This window comes from Littorina saxatilis, linkage group LG12 (assembly GCF_037325665.1).
Source record: "Littorina saxatilis isolate snail1 linkage group LG12, US_GU_Lsax_2.0, whole genome shotgun sequence".
NCBI classification, from domain to species: Eukaryota; Metazoa; Mollusca; class Gastropoda; order Littorinimorpha; family Littorinidae; genus Littorina; species Littorina saxatilis.
In genome coordinates, this window is record NC_090256.1 from 7,707,612 (window position 1) to 7,722,713 (window position 15,102).

At 44.0% G+C, this 15,102-nt stretch overlaps 1 protein-coding gene across 2 annotated transcripts in view; it reads left to right on the forward strand.

The window, feature by feature from the left end:
* The first annotated feature begins 271 nt into the window (after positions 1 to 271).
* LOC138981173 (methylmalonyl-CoA mutase, mitochondrial-like) overlaps positions 272 to 15,102 on the forward strand; it is a 39,924-nt gene continuing 25,093 nt past the window's right edge. For both annotated transcript variants that reach the window (XM_070354005.1, XM_070354006.1), the window contains exons 1-10: positions 272 to 408; positions 1,802 to 1,930; positions 2,818 to 2,949; positions 3,835 to 3,941; positions 5,273 to 5,456; positions 6,186 to 6,320; positions 6,803 to 6,920; positions 7,550 to 7,629; positions 8,018 to 8,149; positions 8,975 to 9,151. In XM_070354005.1, the coding sequence (XP_070210106.1) occupies positions 355 to 408; positions 1,802 to 1,930; positions 2,818 to 2,949; positions 3,835 to 3,941; positions 5,273 to 5,456; positions 6,186 to 6,320; positions 6,803 to 6,920; positions 7,550 to 7,629; positions 8,018 to 8,149; positions 8,975 to 9,151 (1,248 nt within the window). In that variant the 5' untranslated portion in view covers positions 272 to 354. The remainder of the gene's footprint in view (positions 409 to 1,801; positions 1,931 to 2,817; positions 2,950 to 3,834; positions 3,942 to 5,272; positions 5,457 to 6,185; positions 6,321 to 6,802; positions 6,921 to 7,549; positions 7,630 to 8,017; positions 8,150 to 8,974; positions 9,152 to 15,102) is intronic.

Consider the following 15,102-nt stretch of genomic DNA (forward strand, 5'->3'; position numbering starts at 1 on the left):
CGCCGTTATTTGTTTTGTTTTCTTCATTCCAACGTGAGTACAGTGCTTCAGTTTTGGTCTGTTTGTTGTTCACTCTCACGTGCAGTCGCCATTGCTCTTTTGCTAAATGAACATAGATAATTTTGAAATATTTCTTTTCAGATGTTTAACAGGGCTTCTTGAAATTTTCGCACGAGTTAAGTTTAAACGCCGTGAATTATTATGTGCGGTGTACCGGGCTAGTTTCCGACAAACTGTTGATAAGGAGAAGATAAGCCTTACCAAACAGGAAGTGGGGCCCGAGTTGTTCTCACGGCGCTAAAGAGCTTCGGTAATGGCCGTTGTCATTGAAAAGTAACTTTCGATTCTCCCACCATGTTGACACTGTCAAAAGCTACTAGCCTGCCACTGTCTCTGCAGTATGCACGGGTAAGTTTCTAATTTTGACGGTTCATCTTGATGCATGCCTGTTTAATTTTGGAGTGTTAAATCGCAGAAAGGTTCATAACTTCGGTCAGCTTTCAGCAATGCTCAAAATCTCAAATTACGCAAGGGCATCTATTCTCAGGATCAGGATCGATACATTGCAGGAACCTTTTTAGGTTACCATCACAACGGAAACGAGAGAGCGCAACCCCCAAAATTAAAAATTTTAATAATAGGAATTATTTGTTCCTAGCCTATCGTCTTTTTCTAGTGAGGTTTGGGAATCTGTACCTGCAACTCTTTGTTTTTCCTAATTGTCCAAACCCATCACGGCATAATCCAAAATTAACTCAGTGGAAGTGATTTACATTCAAGAAGAAAGAGCTACAGTTCCTGATTTACTTAGTCACACTCACACAGCCACACGTACAGGACTTCTTCTTCTTCTTCCGTAGAGGACTGGGTTCTTGCGAACGTCTCAGAGTCCTGCGGTTGATTCACCGTTACCGAGAGTGGCTAGCTCCGGCAAACAGGGAGATTAAAAAGGTGGGGAGACTAAATCGGTTACATATTAGCAATTACATAGTTATCAACGGAAACGAGAGAGCGCAACCCCGAATTAAAAAAATGTGGTACTTAGTTTGTTTACCATTTTTGTCCTTGTCCTCTTCCGATAATGATCGAATGATTGAAAAGGTATGGTTTGCTCATATGTACATGCACCTTATCTATGCATATGTACATGTACATTATTTACAGGGTGAGGTAGTAGGAATCTTTTTGACCCTAGCTTTTCCACCTATTTCTAAGGAGATCAGTTAGTGGGGTTAGGGGGCAATTGAAGAACAGGAACCATCCGAGTGACACCCCCAACCTCCCCCCACACGCAGATTCCCCAACCCCCTAAGTCCTATCCCTAACCGAATTTAAAAACAGGTTAAAATCATTGTTCGGGATAGTGCAGAGTGGCCGACATGGCACCTCTGCTAACCGCTGCAGAAAATGCAGTGACAGAGCCTGCCTGGACAACCTTAATTCTCCTCCAAACTGTTCCACGCTGCTACGGTCTGTACAAATAAGGAGCATTGATACTGCTCAACTGTTGCATTGGGGACTGTGTAGCCTTGGCTAACAAACATTGCTTATGGTGGATCTTTCAAGTACTACTTTGAAGTTTTGAACACAGTAAGGACACACACACACACACAGACACACACACACACACACACACACACACACACACACACACACACACACAGAGACACACACAGAGACACACATATCATGTACATGGTATGTGAACTTCAACATTTACTATACTTATCATTATACAGCATGAGTTCATTTTACATGCATTTAGGCTGCCCTCATTCAGTTATTTTGTTTGCATGTGCAGAGATTGCTACCTGTGTGTGGATGTCGTTTGCTGCATCAAGTTCCCATTGACGAGGAATGGAAAAAGGGGGCTTCAAAGGAACTGAAGGGGAAAGATGTTGAGAAAGAACTTACCTGGAAGACAGCTGAGGTAAACTATATATACAGCAAACATTAGTTGAACAGTAAAACCAAACAAACAAGATAATTAGTTGGCTACCCACATTTTCGGTCGAAGTCAAAGACCTTCCTCAGGGGCATGTTATGCATGCTATATAATGATATGTATACATATCATTATATGGCTCTAGTTGGTGCTTGTGGATGATTTTGTGTTCTCCTTCCTTAAATCGTAAATGGAAAGTGTTCTACTTCTAGAGCTGACAAACAAAAAGGACTTTTCTTGTTTTAGCAGCCAAGCATGCATTTATCTGTATGCATGTGTTAAATGAACATGTTGAGGGATGTAAGTTAGGGTTACTTTTTGAATCAGATTTAGATATATCTCATGTGTTCTTTGTGTACATTATTTTTCATATATCGACTTCCCGCTGCAGGTGAATTGTTTTCTTTATAATTATAAAAAAAATATGCCACTCAGTATTTTGTTTTATGGCATGCAGTCGTTAAATATTTAAGGCTTTGGAATGGGCAGTTGCAATGATATAAGTTATAACAGTGGCTCAAACCTAACTTTTCACCTACAAGCTTTCATGCATTTACAGACTAAGAACAACAGTTGTTATTTGAACAATTTCCCGAACAATGTTTTGATTGTTGGTCCTCATTTCATTCTTCTCAATCTGGTTTTTATCACCCTCATTTTAGTTATTAATTTAAAGTACAACTGTAGGTTCTTCTCCTGATTTGCTTCATATTCTGTGTGTGTCATGTTTACTCACTTTGCTTTGTTTTATTCTATGGTTTTGATTTTATATCTTGGCATTGTAATCACTAATTGTAAAGCCCTCGCAGCTATTTATGGGTCTCGCGCTTTAGAAAGCTATCTATGATTATGAGTACACTATTATTTTCCAGGGCATAAAGATCAAGCCACTGTACACAACGGAAGATGTGTCTGACTTGCCCAAGGAAGTACCTGGCAACTTTCCCTTCACTAGGGGCCCCTACTACACCATGTACACACACCGACCATGGACCATTAGACAGGTGAGTCAGTCATGTTAAATCAAATTATTATCGGTCATTTTAGCATGACCGGCACGGTTGGCCTAGTGGTAAGGCGTCCGCCCCGTGATCGGGAGGTCGTGGGTTCGAACCCCGGCCGGGTCATACCTAAGACTTTAAAATTGGCAATCTAGTGGCTGCTCCGCCTGGCGTCTGGCATTATGGGGTTAGTGCTAGGACTGGTTGGTCCGGTGTCAGAATAATGTGACTGGGTGAGACATGAAGCCTGTGCTGCGACTTCTGTCTTGTGTGTGGCGCACGTTATATGTCAAAGCAGCCCCGCCCTGATATGGCTCTTCGTGGTCGGCTGGGCGTTAAGCAAACAAACAAACAAACATTTTAGCATGCAAACATGTGCAGCTACAGACAATAAACGGGTGCATGCTTAGGCACACACAAACACAAGTAGATCAACATGTAAGCAGACACAGACTATGCATGATTTATTCAGTATTCTGTGTGCTTACTTGTGTCTGTTTGTGTTTTTTCCTACGGTATGGATTGTGTACATCCCATATACTCTGCAAAGAAGCAGTAAATTGTTAAATCCATCTTTGAACTGCGAGGGTTGTCCCTAACTCAGTATGTGAAAAAACATTTTTTAAATGAATGGGTTGTGCATTGACACTCATCATCATGACTGCGTAGCTGAAAGTACGATCAGCGCTTTCTAATCGCCTGATATTTTGTGTGTGACCAGTTTTGAAATTGAAAGTCCAATACAACATTTTTCTAAAGTGCCATGAGACTACCGTTTGATGGTGAAAAGGGCTGTAGAAGAATGTTTTATTACTGTTATTTTCTGATGAAGGTTGCTACTGAGTTATTATTGATATAATTTTTATTTGATATGACCTGTGTTTTCAGTATTCTGGCTTCAGCACGGTAGAAGAGAGCAACAAGTTCTACAGAGACAACATTGCTGGTGGCCAACAGGGGCTTAGTGTTGCTTTTGATCTTCCCACACACAGAGGGTGAGAACATTAACTTATAGAGTTGAATGTAGAATTTAATTGCTATGATGATGATGATGTGATGATGATGATGATGATGATGATGATGATGATGATGACGACGACGACGGTGACGGTGATGGTGATGATTGCAGCGTGAACCACAGAGAACTGTGCTCTCCGTGCTGTACACATTAACTATGAATAGAAACACTATTTTAACAGTAACTATAAATTCTAGCAAAACAATAGAACAATAAACTTACAACAAGGCAACGTTTACTGTGTGACAATACCTGTGATCCAGTTACACAACAAGGAAAACAAGTAAAAACAAAGTTGATTTCCTAAACTCTGAGGTTTTTGTTAACTGGACATAATTGCGTCCCTGAATGACAGCACTCGGAAAATATGACAATGAAGAATCAGGACTCTGAGTCTGATGTTAAAGAATCAGTCTTTGACTTTTTCGCTGTCATGCTATGTCACTCTACCTCAGTGTCTGTCTGTCGTCTAAAGGATAACACAGTCTTAGAAAAGCATCAGTAAAATTAAAAAGAACTTTCTTAACCAAATGAACCAGCTGTGAGATTCATTTGTATATAGATTTTAGTTTGACAGACTTTTACTTTTTTTGATAACACCCATACACAGTGGTATTTGTGATAACACCAATACACAGTGGTATTTGTGATGGGAGGATGTCCTTGAGACCAACAGTGTCCTACATTTCAGGTAGCCAGTGTCATGGCAGGTGTATTTTGTCAAAGATTATAGAGGGATGGATGGTTTATTGCATATAGGCTAACGGCCCCTTTGCATAGGGGGGTGGGGATGGGGGAGAAGGGAGATCGAAGTACAAACCGTTTCGGACGGAACCGTATGATGTACACAATCACATGGAAATAAAGTTCTCGCTACTGGTTGTCTGATACTGAGTTTCGCGTACTCAGATGTAAATGATTGTCTGTTCAACATCTGCTTTTTTTCTGTGTTAATCATACACAAAGTCGATCTGTCTCACAATGTTAACCAAGGTACACGATGAGATGCATGCGTAGGTGGACCCCTCTGAGCAACGACGACTTCTTAGAAGACAGGAAACAAACAACAGATGACCTGACTGCGTTAGCGGAAGTCGTCGTTGCTCAGAGGGGTCCACCTACGCATGCATCTCATCATGTCTGCCCCTAAGTCTGTCACCACTGACTTACGCATAGAGGGACAACATGCAGTGTCCTTTCCTAGAAGATGTCCACTTGCCGTGTGGTCTCACATTGCAGATTACATATATACCAGTTTACGTCTGTAGAACATGTAACCATAGTTTTCTGCTTTGTCTATCTTTGCAGATATGACTCGGACAACCCACGTGTGACGGGAGACGTTGGCATGGCGGGGGTTGCCATAGATACGGTGGAGGACACCAAGCTACTGTTTGACGGCATTCCCCTCAACAAGATCTCCACTTCTATGACCATGAACGGAGCTGTGCTTCCTGTCATGGCCATGTACATCGTGGCTGCTGAAGAGCAGGTGTGATAGCAGAAGAGAATATAAGGCTGTGTATGTTTTAAATTGTTTTACAAGAGCACCATTTTAGAACACAAAATATTGACGGTGAGGATTGGCTAGGCAGCTTACAAGACTACCTTAGAAAGCTTTTGTAGGTTAATTGATGCTGCAATTCTCTATATCATGACAGCTAATTTGTCTATCTTTTTTCTGTAGCGGACAATTTGGATTGATAGCTGTGGATTTGAGGGAGGTTTTTTTGTGGCAGGCTCTGACTGCTGTCTTGTCCTGTTGTTTTATAAGCCTTGCTGGCTGTTTTGGTGGCAAAACAGATTTTCATGTGCTTATTATTTTGCCTGGCTTATAGGTCAATTAATATCTATCCTGTTTTGACTGCATATGCTTTGGTTGCAAAGGTGACATGGTAAAATTGGTATACACATGGGCACACTCTAATTCACTTTATTAAAACAGAAATGAATGAGCATGAGTGCTCTTCAAACAAAACTTTATCATAAAATAAAATCCAAAAACAAAGAGACTGCCAACGTTCCAAAATTCAGAATCAAAAAACAAGAAAGGTAATTTGTTGGAATGGTTGTTATTGACAAAACAATAGGTTACAATCACAAATATGTCGACCCAACGGTCTGTAAGTGCACAGACAAACAATAACTAACAAGAACATAGCTTGTTTGAGTTTTCGGCCGCTTGCTGGTAAACCGCAAGCGAATGAATGTTTTCTTGCAGGGAGCCAGACAGGATGAGCTGGCTGGAACCATTCAGAATGACATCCTCAAGGAGTTTATGGTCAGGAACACCTACATCTTCCCTCCGGAACCTTCCATGAAGATCATCGGGGACATCTTCGAATACACTTCCCAGGTGATGGTTGATCTGTATTTATATTTTTAGCTGGTTTGGTTGGTTTGGGGAGGGACTTTCATGTTGTCCTTGAGATTTTCCTTATGAAAATTTGCATTACTTTTTCCTGGGGGAGATTTGAGCTGCATAAGTTAATGGCACCACTGGGTGTAGTTCAAAAGCAGTGCATCAATACAAATGGCAGCTGAATTGTTTTTAGAGAAACACTTGCTTGGTTGGATGGTTGGTTTGCTGGTTTGTTTGTAATTGTTACAAAATTATCAACAAAATCAATATGGAAGAGAACTTGTTTTAAAGCCATTGGTCCGGAACTATTTGATAGTGTGGACAGTGAAAGGAAGGGTTCTCCAAGAGATGTAGAGTTACAGTCAACAAGAGATTGTAGTCAGGACTTCAGGCATATATTTTCACCCTACAGGATGACTGACAATTATTTACCCAAATCATCCTTTTTGGTGACATTTTCCCTACTTCTCTTGCAGTTTATGCCAAAGTTCAACTCCATATCCATTTCGGGCTACCATCTGCAGGAGGCAGGTGCTGACACCGCTCTGGAGTTGGCTTTCACATTGGCTGATGGCCTGGAGTATGTTAGAACAGGTAAGGTGCAGACTTGTTCAAGCACCAGAAATTAGGATGTATTTGCTTGATGATTGATTTTTAAGTTATCAGTTTCAGCAATATTCTGTAGATGCTGACCCTCTTTTCAAACCCTTCATAAACACACACAAGCACACACAGACAAGTGAGGAAAACATTAAGCTGAATTTTAGCTCTTTTCTTCTTTTTCTTTCCTTTTTGAGTAAAAATTGCTAGTTCTGTAGCTGCAAAGCATTTACCCACAGGATATACATGAGAAATGGTTCATTTCTTTATACTCTAAGCTTTTAGCCATAGGATTTACATGAGAAATGGTTCATTTCTGTATACTCTAAGCTTTTAGCCATAGGATTTACATGAGAAATGGTTCATTTCTTTATACTCTAAGCTTTTAGCCATAGGATTTACATGAGAAATGGTTCATTTCTTTATACTCTAAGCTTTTAGCCATAGGATTTACATGAGAAATGGTTCATTTCTTTATACTCTAAGCTTTTAGCCATAGGATTTACATGAGAAATGTTCCTTTTTTTATGCTCTACCCATTTATTTAAGATGAGAAATCGTTCATTTGTGTATGCTCTAAACATTTACCCTTTGAATTTACAGAAGAAACCTTTCACTTACAGGTGTTTCCCGTGGGTTGGATGTGGATAAGTTTGCTCCCCGTCTGTCCTTCTTCTGGGGTATTGGCATGAATTTCTACCTGGTATGTTGCATTACTCTACCTAGCTTGTACTGGATTCATTTGACACCTAATCAGCCTCCTTGAACTTGAAGAAGAATTTCAGACGAGATCTTTTTCTTGAAATGATAAAAGTCAGTTGGTGATTGTATGTGTATTTTATTAAAAGTAGCATAAGTTTAATGATCAGCATACAGCATTGTGCTGACCGCCCATTCTGAGTTGATAGTCTCCCCTTACTTACCATTTAAGGCTGTGAAAATAAATCATTGCGTAAGCTAGAATGTGTGTGTGGTTGTTTCACTACAGGAAATAGCCAAGTTGGAACAACCCGTAGCCAAGTTGGAACAACCCTTAGGCAATGTAAGTGATTGTAAAGTGTACGAATGTTCATGCGTTTCTTCTACTGCAGGAGATCGCCAAACTGCGGGCAGCTCGACGCTTATGGGCTGAGCTGATGACGGAAAATTTTTCTCCCAAAGCCAACAAGTCTCTTCTGCTGCGTTGCCATTGTCAGACCTCGGGCTGGTCACTCACAGAACAGGTCTGCAGAGGGATGTCACAAGAAACAATGATATATCTTTGGTGACAGCAGAAACAACAGCAACCAAAACTTTTAAAGCAAAGCACACATAAATATGAGCAAAAATGTACACAGGCATATCCATACCCTCTTTCTCCCCCCCCCCCCCCCCCCCCCACACACCCCCCCCCCCCCCCCCCCCCCCCTGTTTTTGTGTGGCTGCTTTCGTATGTCGGTGCATGGTGAGTGTGTTCACTGCCTTGAGGATTTATTTTATCTCTTGTTTTCAACACTTTTCATACAAATCATTTTTACAGAACGTTTAAAGAAGTATTAGGAGTTTATTGTTATTGTTTAGTAGCCACAAGAAGTGATTAGCAAAGACTCAATCCTGTTGTTTGTGTGTCTCTGTGTGAGTGTATGGGGGAGGGGGTGGTGTGGTCACCCCTCCCGTGACCGGACACCTGCACTGTACGGACAGTTTTGCTATGGCCCAAGGGTGTCCGTTCATGAGAGGGACTGCTGTAGCTGTTTTCTTTTTCTCCAGTGTGCTGTCACTAACATACTTTCAGCCAACAGAACTCATCGTTTCAAGGAAGCGCTATAGTGTTGTCTGTTTGCTGAGTAAATAAGAAAAGGAGGAAATACTTAGAGTAAAGGATGTTAAAGTGTGGGTATGTGTATGTGTGTGCTCTTCTTCACTGTTGCATCTTTTTATCTCTGTGTCTGTTTGACTGTTTCTATAGCATGTGTATGTTTTTATGTGCATGCGTTTTTCTAGGTGTCTTTGTGTTTTTTCATGAGTTCTTTGGTAGATTCAGTATCATATTCTTTTACTACCATCAGGATCCCTACAACAACATCGTCAGGACGGCCATCGAGGCCATGGCAGCGGTGTTTGGTGGGACTCAGTCACTTCACACCAATTCTTTTGATGAGGCGCTGGGTCTGCCTACGCCTTTCAGCGCTCGCATTGCTCGCAACACTCAGATCATCCTGCAGGAAGAGAGCGGCATACCAAAGGTGGGATTTTATTGTGCTAAAACTAAAACCATGCCACGGTAGGCTATTCTAAAATCTTATGCCAGATGTGTCTAAAGCTGAAAGACACACAATTGCTTTAAACGAAACTAAAAATCTTTCTGCTGAGCATCAGGTCTTCGTAATACTGTATTAAATTACATATTCTTACCCAACTCACATAGATTGCAATAACTTCGTTTGGTTGCTAAGACATTGAAGCACTCTTACATGGTAACATGGGGAGATAACTCTAAAACAAAAACCGCATGCCATATAAGGCATGGTCCGTGGTGGTTATCTCCCCTGCCGGTGTACTGCGCATGCGCAGGATGTATACCGGTGACAATCATTCCTTTTCCTTCAACGCACGGCGCTGGACGTGTTTGAAGTGCTCTGGCTTTTCTTTAAGCCATTGGTCTTTACTTGTGTGGAGACCATCAAATCTCGGTAACGTTGTTTCATCTTTCTTCTCTTCTTCAAGAATTGGTGAGAGATTTCATTTTTATTATTGAGAGAATTTTTCTTCTAACACAGGCAGAACAAGAATATAAATGATTTAAAGTAAAAATAATTGGTCCTTCAGACAACTTATCACAACAGCTTTAACACAGGTTGAACACAAGTTAACAGCGACTGAATCACATTTGTAACACAGGCAACACATCGAAAGTCTTCATCCCAAAAATGTATCCAATGTTGTCTGTTTGGCTTCCTACTCACTGAAACCATAGGAACTTTCAACTGATCACCAGTTCATAGACCGACACGGTTGGCCTATAGTGGTAAGGCGTCCGCCCCGTGATCGGGAGGTCGTGGGTTCGAACCCCGGCCGGGTCATACCTAAGACTTTAAAATTGGCAATCTAGTGGCTGCTCCGCCTGGCGTCTGGCATTATGGGGTTAGTGCTAGGACGGGTTGGTCCGGTGTCAGAATAATGTGACTGGGTGAGACATGAAACCTGTGCTGCGACTTCTGTCTTGTGTGTGGCGCACGTTATATGTCAAAGCAGCACCGCCCTGATATGGCCTTTCGTGGTCGGCTGGGCGTTAAGCAAACAAACAAACCAGTTCATAGCTTTCAATTTTGTCCATGCAATGTGCAGGTTAGCTTGTGCTTTTCATTCTGGCAAAATATTGTAAATCTTACCTGAATCAGTGGACCATTGATGGCAAAATGATTAGCACGCTTTGTTGAAAACCATTGGAAAACAGCATCATTTAGTTCCTCATAATCTTCGAAATCCACTTTTGATCTGCTCGACCGTCTCCCGATTCCCACAAAGCCATAATTTTTTCTCTGTCTATGCTGACTTTTGAAATCTGCACCCTTCCACAGCCCAGCTCTTGCGCGATCGATCGGCATGATTGTCCGCCCTGCAACTTTTTCACCACAGACACTGGTTGCTCTAAAGTGAGAGCGTTTCGTTCCTTCCGCAACCTAGAAGCCATCATGATTCATTCAAACTTCGGCAAAACGCGACTGAATCAGCTGTGCAAGTGTGTGAGAATCTTCGATGTTTGTCACGATCGGGTGACAGAGACCAAGAAAGTGTCACTCAGTGGAGTGCCTGTTCTTGGTCGGTTATGATAGAAAGCGCCTGTGCGTGATATTGGACACAGCAGAGTTTGCTGACAGTGCTCCCGAGCACGGATGTTTTGAAACGCACGAGCTTCACAGTGCGGGTTTCTGCTGTCATAGAGCTGACAGGTTTTTCGCTGACAGCGCACACGGGATTTTCAGGGATTGAGTTTCTCGTGTCTTTTTCTGCTTGGGGAGGCAAAACTGTGTATAGCTGGACTGGTTTGGTGACAAGGTCAGTCACGTGTATTTGGCTAGGTGGTCTGTCAGAGACTCAAGGACGACACACTTGACACCCAGCGGCTGAAGGGGAAGGACCTAACACACAGTTACTAGAGTATGATGGTTTTTCACCGAGTATCATATTCGGCACTCTAGGGGAACTTCCACAAGTTATTCCTTTCCTCTGCCACGTATTTTGCTGAGGACAAGTCGTCACATTTCCTTCGTCGGCGATGGCTTTCGCATAAGGATTCGACAAGGGGTTCTGGACGTTTTGGGTCACTGTTGACGAACAGAGACTGTTCCAGGGAGGAGGCGGACTTTGCTTCCATTGAGAGTTACAATCATAGGCTTTTGAGGTAATAAATCATTATTTAACGCTGTTGATGAGTCTGTGTTGTGGAATGAAATACTCTCTGTTGTTCTTTCCAGGTTAGCGCATAATTTACTCTCTGTGACGCTAAAATACTAATCTGTATATGGTTTTTGCAGATAGGGAGAGAAGGACGGAAAATGGCTGTTTTGTTGTTGTAAAAAGTCAGTTTTGTGCAGGCCCACGTGCTCGATGAGATATTTAAAGATGACATGTTTTAAGGTGGTGGGTGAGGGGTAGCTGACATGTTTAGTGCACCGATGCTTTCTGTTTGCAGCCTTCCTTCGTTCGTTCGTTTCGTTCGTTCGTTACGTTCCCGTAACATCGGCACGGCTGACTCTGGCGGGAACTGTTGAGGCTACGCTAACCAGGAGACCGGCTAACCAGGAGACCGGCTAACCAGCGGACCGGCTAACCAGCGGACCGGCTAACCAGCGAACCGACTAACCAGCATACCGGCTAAGCAGCAGCAGCAGAGATAAAGCTAAGTGCACCATGTCGTACGCACCCCGTTGACCACCGTTGTCTTTTCGTATCTATGATTTCATTGGAGTAGTGACAACGTGGGGTGTGGGACACCTGCACGAACTAGAGCTTTTCGAACAGAACATTCTCATTTGACTGTATTTACACGGGTTCAGCGTGTTACTATAATTTTCTACATACTACTGGCATTTTGTCAGTGAACACTGGTTTTTTACGTGTTGAGAACGTAAAAGGAACATATTTTGAGTGAAGGCTCGAGGGAGGTGGAGAGTTTATACATAAACAGGCGTCTGAAACTTATACTTTTGTTGACTCTATTTAATTGTATGACTGCGAGAGTGGATCGTGGTGTGGTTAGTTAATTAGTAGTAATTAACCGGTTCATAATCACCTTAAGTGATATATTGAAACGTGACACATGGGGGCCAAGCCGGGATATACTCAGTTAATTTCCAACTGATAAAGACCCACCAATTAAGGATAACTAAGAGCAGATAATCTCGTCAGTGCTCGACTTATTTTCTGCTTGGTGCTACCCTTTTTTGTATAGTTTTGATCATATACCACACCTTAAGCGATTCACATCTTGCAGGAAATGTAAATTGTAATTTGTGAGTTATTGTATGCGCTAACTGTGATTACTTCCCTTTCCTTTGTTTGTGAATCTTTGTTGTTGTACGTTCAGAGTTTTCCGTTGCAGAGAGCTGAGCGGGGTTAACGGATTTGTTGTTCGTTTTACTCAGTTTTCTCTACATTGTTGTTTCGCATTCTGTAATAGGTTACATTTCTACCGTCTTGTTTTACTTGGATTTTTCTCCATATTTTGACTTTGTTGGAATTTTGGGGGGGAAGGGTCCGAGGACTTCTGTCCTAACCAAGGCTGTGGGAGACACTCTGTTTCACCGCAAAAAGCAGCCGATAAAGTAGGCCACGGCTGTGGGAAACACTTTGTTTCACCGCAAAAAGCAGCCATAAAGTAGGCTACGCGTTTTGTTCTACACCGTTTGGATTTTTCTTCTGCATTTTCTGGTTGCTGGATTTTTGTATCCACCGCTTTCATCACCGCGTGTTCTAGCTATAGCTGCGTTAGACTTACTTTTGTGATAAAGCTTTGCTAAACTAACCATGGCTACAGGGGGATCTCCTACGAAGAGATTAACTTTTGAGACTCCTGGTAGCGAGGAACAGACAGAGCGAGACGCACGCGTTAGAGCGCGTAGTTTGCTTAAGCGCAAGGAGTTAGAACGTAAGGAGGACATAGAGCGACAGACGAGAAAAGAAGAGCTTGACAGACAAGAACGACAGGCCGAACGGGACAGACAGGACAAGAAAGAGAAAGACGAACGTGACAGACAGGAAAAGAAAGACGAACGTGACAGACAAGAACGGAAAGAGAAAGATGAACGAGACAGACAAGAAAGGGAGCGACAGGCCGAACGACAGGCCGAACTTGACAGACAAGAAAGAGAGCGAGACAGACAGGAACGGAAAGAGAAAGAACAGGCTGAACTTGAGAGACAGGAACGACAGGCCGAACGACAGGCCGAACGTGACAGACAGGACAAACAGGCGGATCGCGAACTCCAGCTAGAACTAGCTAAGCTACAGGCAGAGAAGGGTACGCTTACTCAGGCTAGCGCGCCGACGTTTGTTGCCGACCGTACGAGACTGCCGACGTTCGACGATGACAAGGACGAGCTCGACGACTTTTTACGCCGGTTTGAGCGCATTGCATCTGACCAGAAGTGGGAAGAGGCCACGTGGGCTAGCCGCCTTAGCACCTGCTTGAAAGGACGCGCATTGCAGCTCTACAACGCTTTGGAGGACGACGAGGCGAGAGACTATCAGGCACTTAAGAAGGCGTTACTCCAGCGCTTTAACCTGACTGCTGAAGCCTACAGACGACGTCTGCGTAACAGCAAGAGACTGAGCGGCGAGCTGAGTCATCAGTTTGTGGCACGCCTTAATCTCTACCTGCGGCGCTGGGTGAAGATGGCCGAAAAGGACTGGACCGTCGACGACCTTGCCGACCTCATTGTCATGGAGCAACTGATGTCCGGCCTGCGACCTGAGGTGGTGACCTTTGTGCAGGAACACCAGCCTAAGACTACTCAGGAGGCAGCCGACTGGATCAGAGTACACGAGGACGCCCAGGCGATCTCCGGCAAATCTTCGGGCTCACGGCCAGGAAAATCAGGAAATTCGGGTTCTTCAGGACCCAAGGACGGGAAGGACGATCAGGGACACAAGGGATCGAGTTCCAGATCTGACATCCAGTGTTACTACTGCAACAAGCGGGGCCACGTGAAGAAGGACTGCCACAGGAGACAGGCTGACCAGAAGGGCGTACACTTTGTTGGCAGTGAGGAGCTAAGGGACGTCACGAGCTCATGCACAATTCCACAACTCTGCGTTCCGTGCTCCAGGAAACATTTCCAGCCCCACTGCAACGTCTACGTTAACGGAGTGAAGGGCGAGGGTCTGCGGGACACAGGGGCAGACATGATAGTGGTTCGGGCGAGTCTGGTTCCAGCTATGGCCTACACAGGAGACAGCATCAGGGTGAGAATGGCCGAGGCATCTCACGCTTATGACTTGAACACGGCAGTGATCAAGGTTGTAACACCGTTGTTCACGGGGACCATTGTGGCCGTCGTCATGGACGATCCTCCATGCGACCTGCTCATTGGAAACCGGGTTCAGTGTGTGGACGGCGTCACCAGGGAGGTTCCCGTTTACCGGTCTCCCGACGTCATTTCAGTGCTCACGCGGGCACAGGCGGAGCGAGAGGACAAACCTCTCAAACCCCTACCTGCTGCACGAGCTGCCCTGGGGAACGTGACCCCCGCGCTTCTCGCGAAGGCTCAGGATTCTGACCCGACCTTAGCTACTCCTCGGGAGCACGCGAAGTCGGGGAAGGTGAAGCTGAGCGGGAAGCATGGGAGGTCAAGGTTCCTCAGGGACAAGAAGTTGCTCTACCGTGAGTTCAGCAACAAGGAAGGTGCATTCAAACAGGTTGTCGTGCCTCGCGAGTTTCGCGAGGGTGTCATGGCAACGGCACACGACTCGATTCTGGGAGGTCATCTTGGTACCAAGAAGACCACGGATCGTGTCTGGCGCCACTTTTACTGGCCAGGCATCTGCACGGATGTCCGACGTTTCTGTGCGTCCTGCGATAAGTGCCAGAAGGTGGTTGCCAAAGGAAGGGTGAGGAAGGTCCCCTTAGAGAAGATGCCGCTCATCGACGAACCCTTTCGTCGGGTGGCAGTGGACATCATCGGGCCCATCTTGC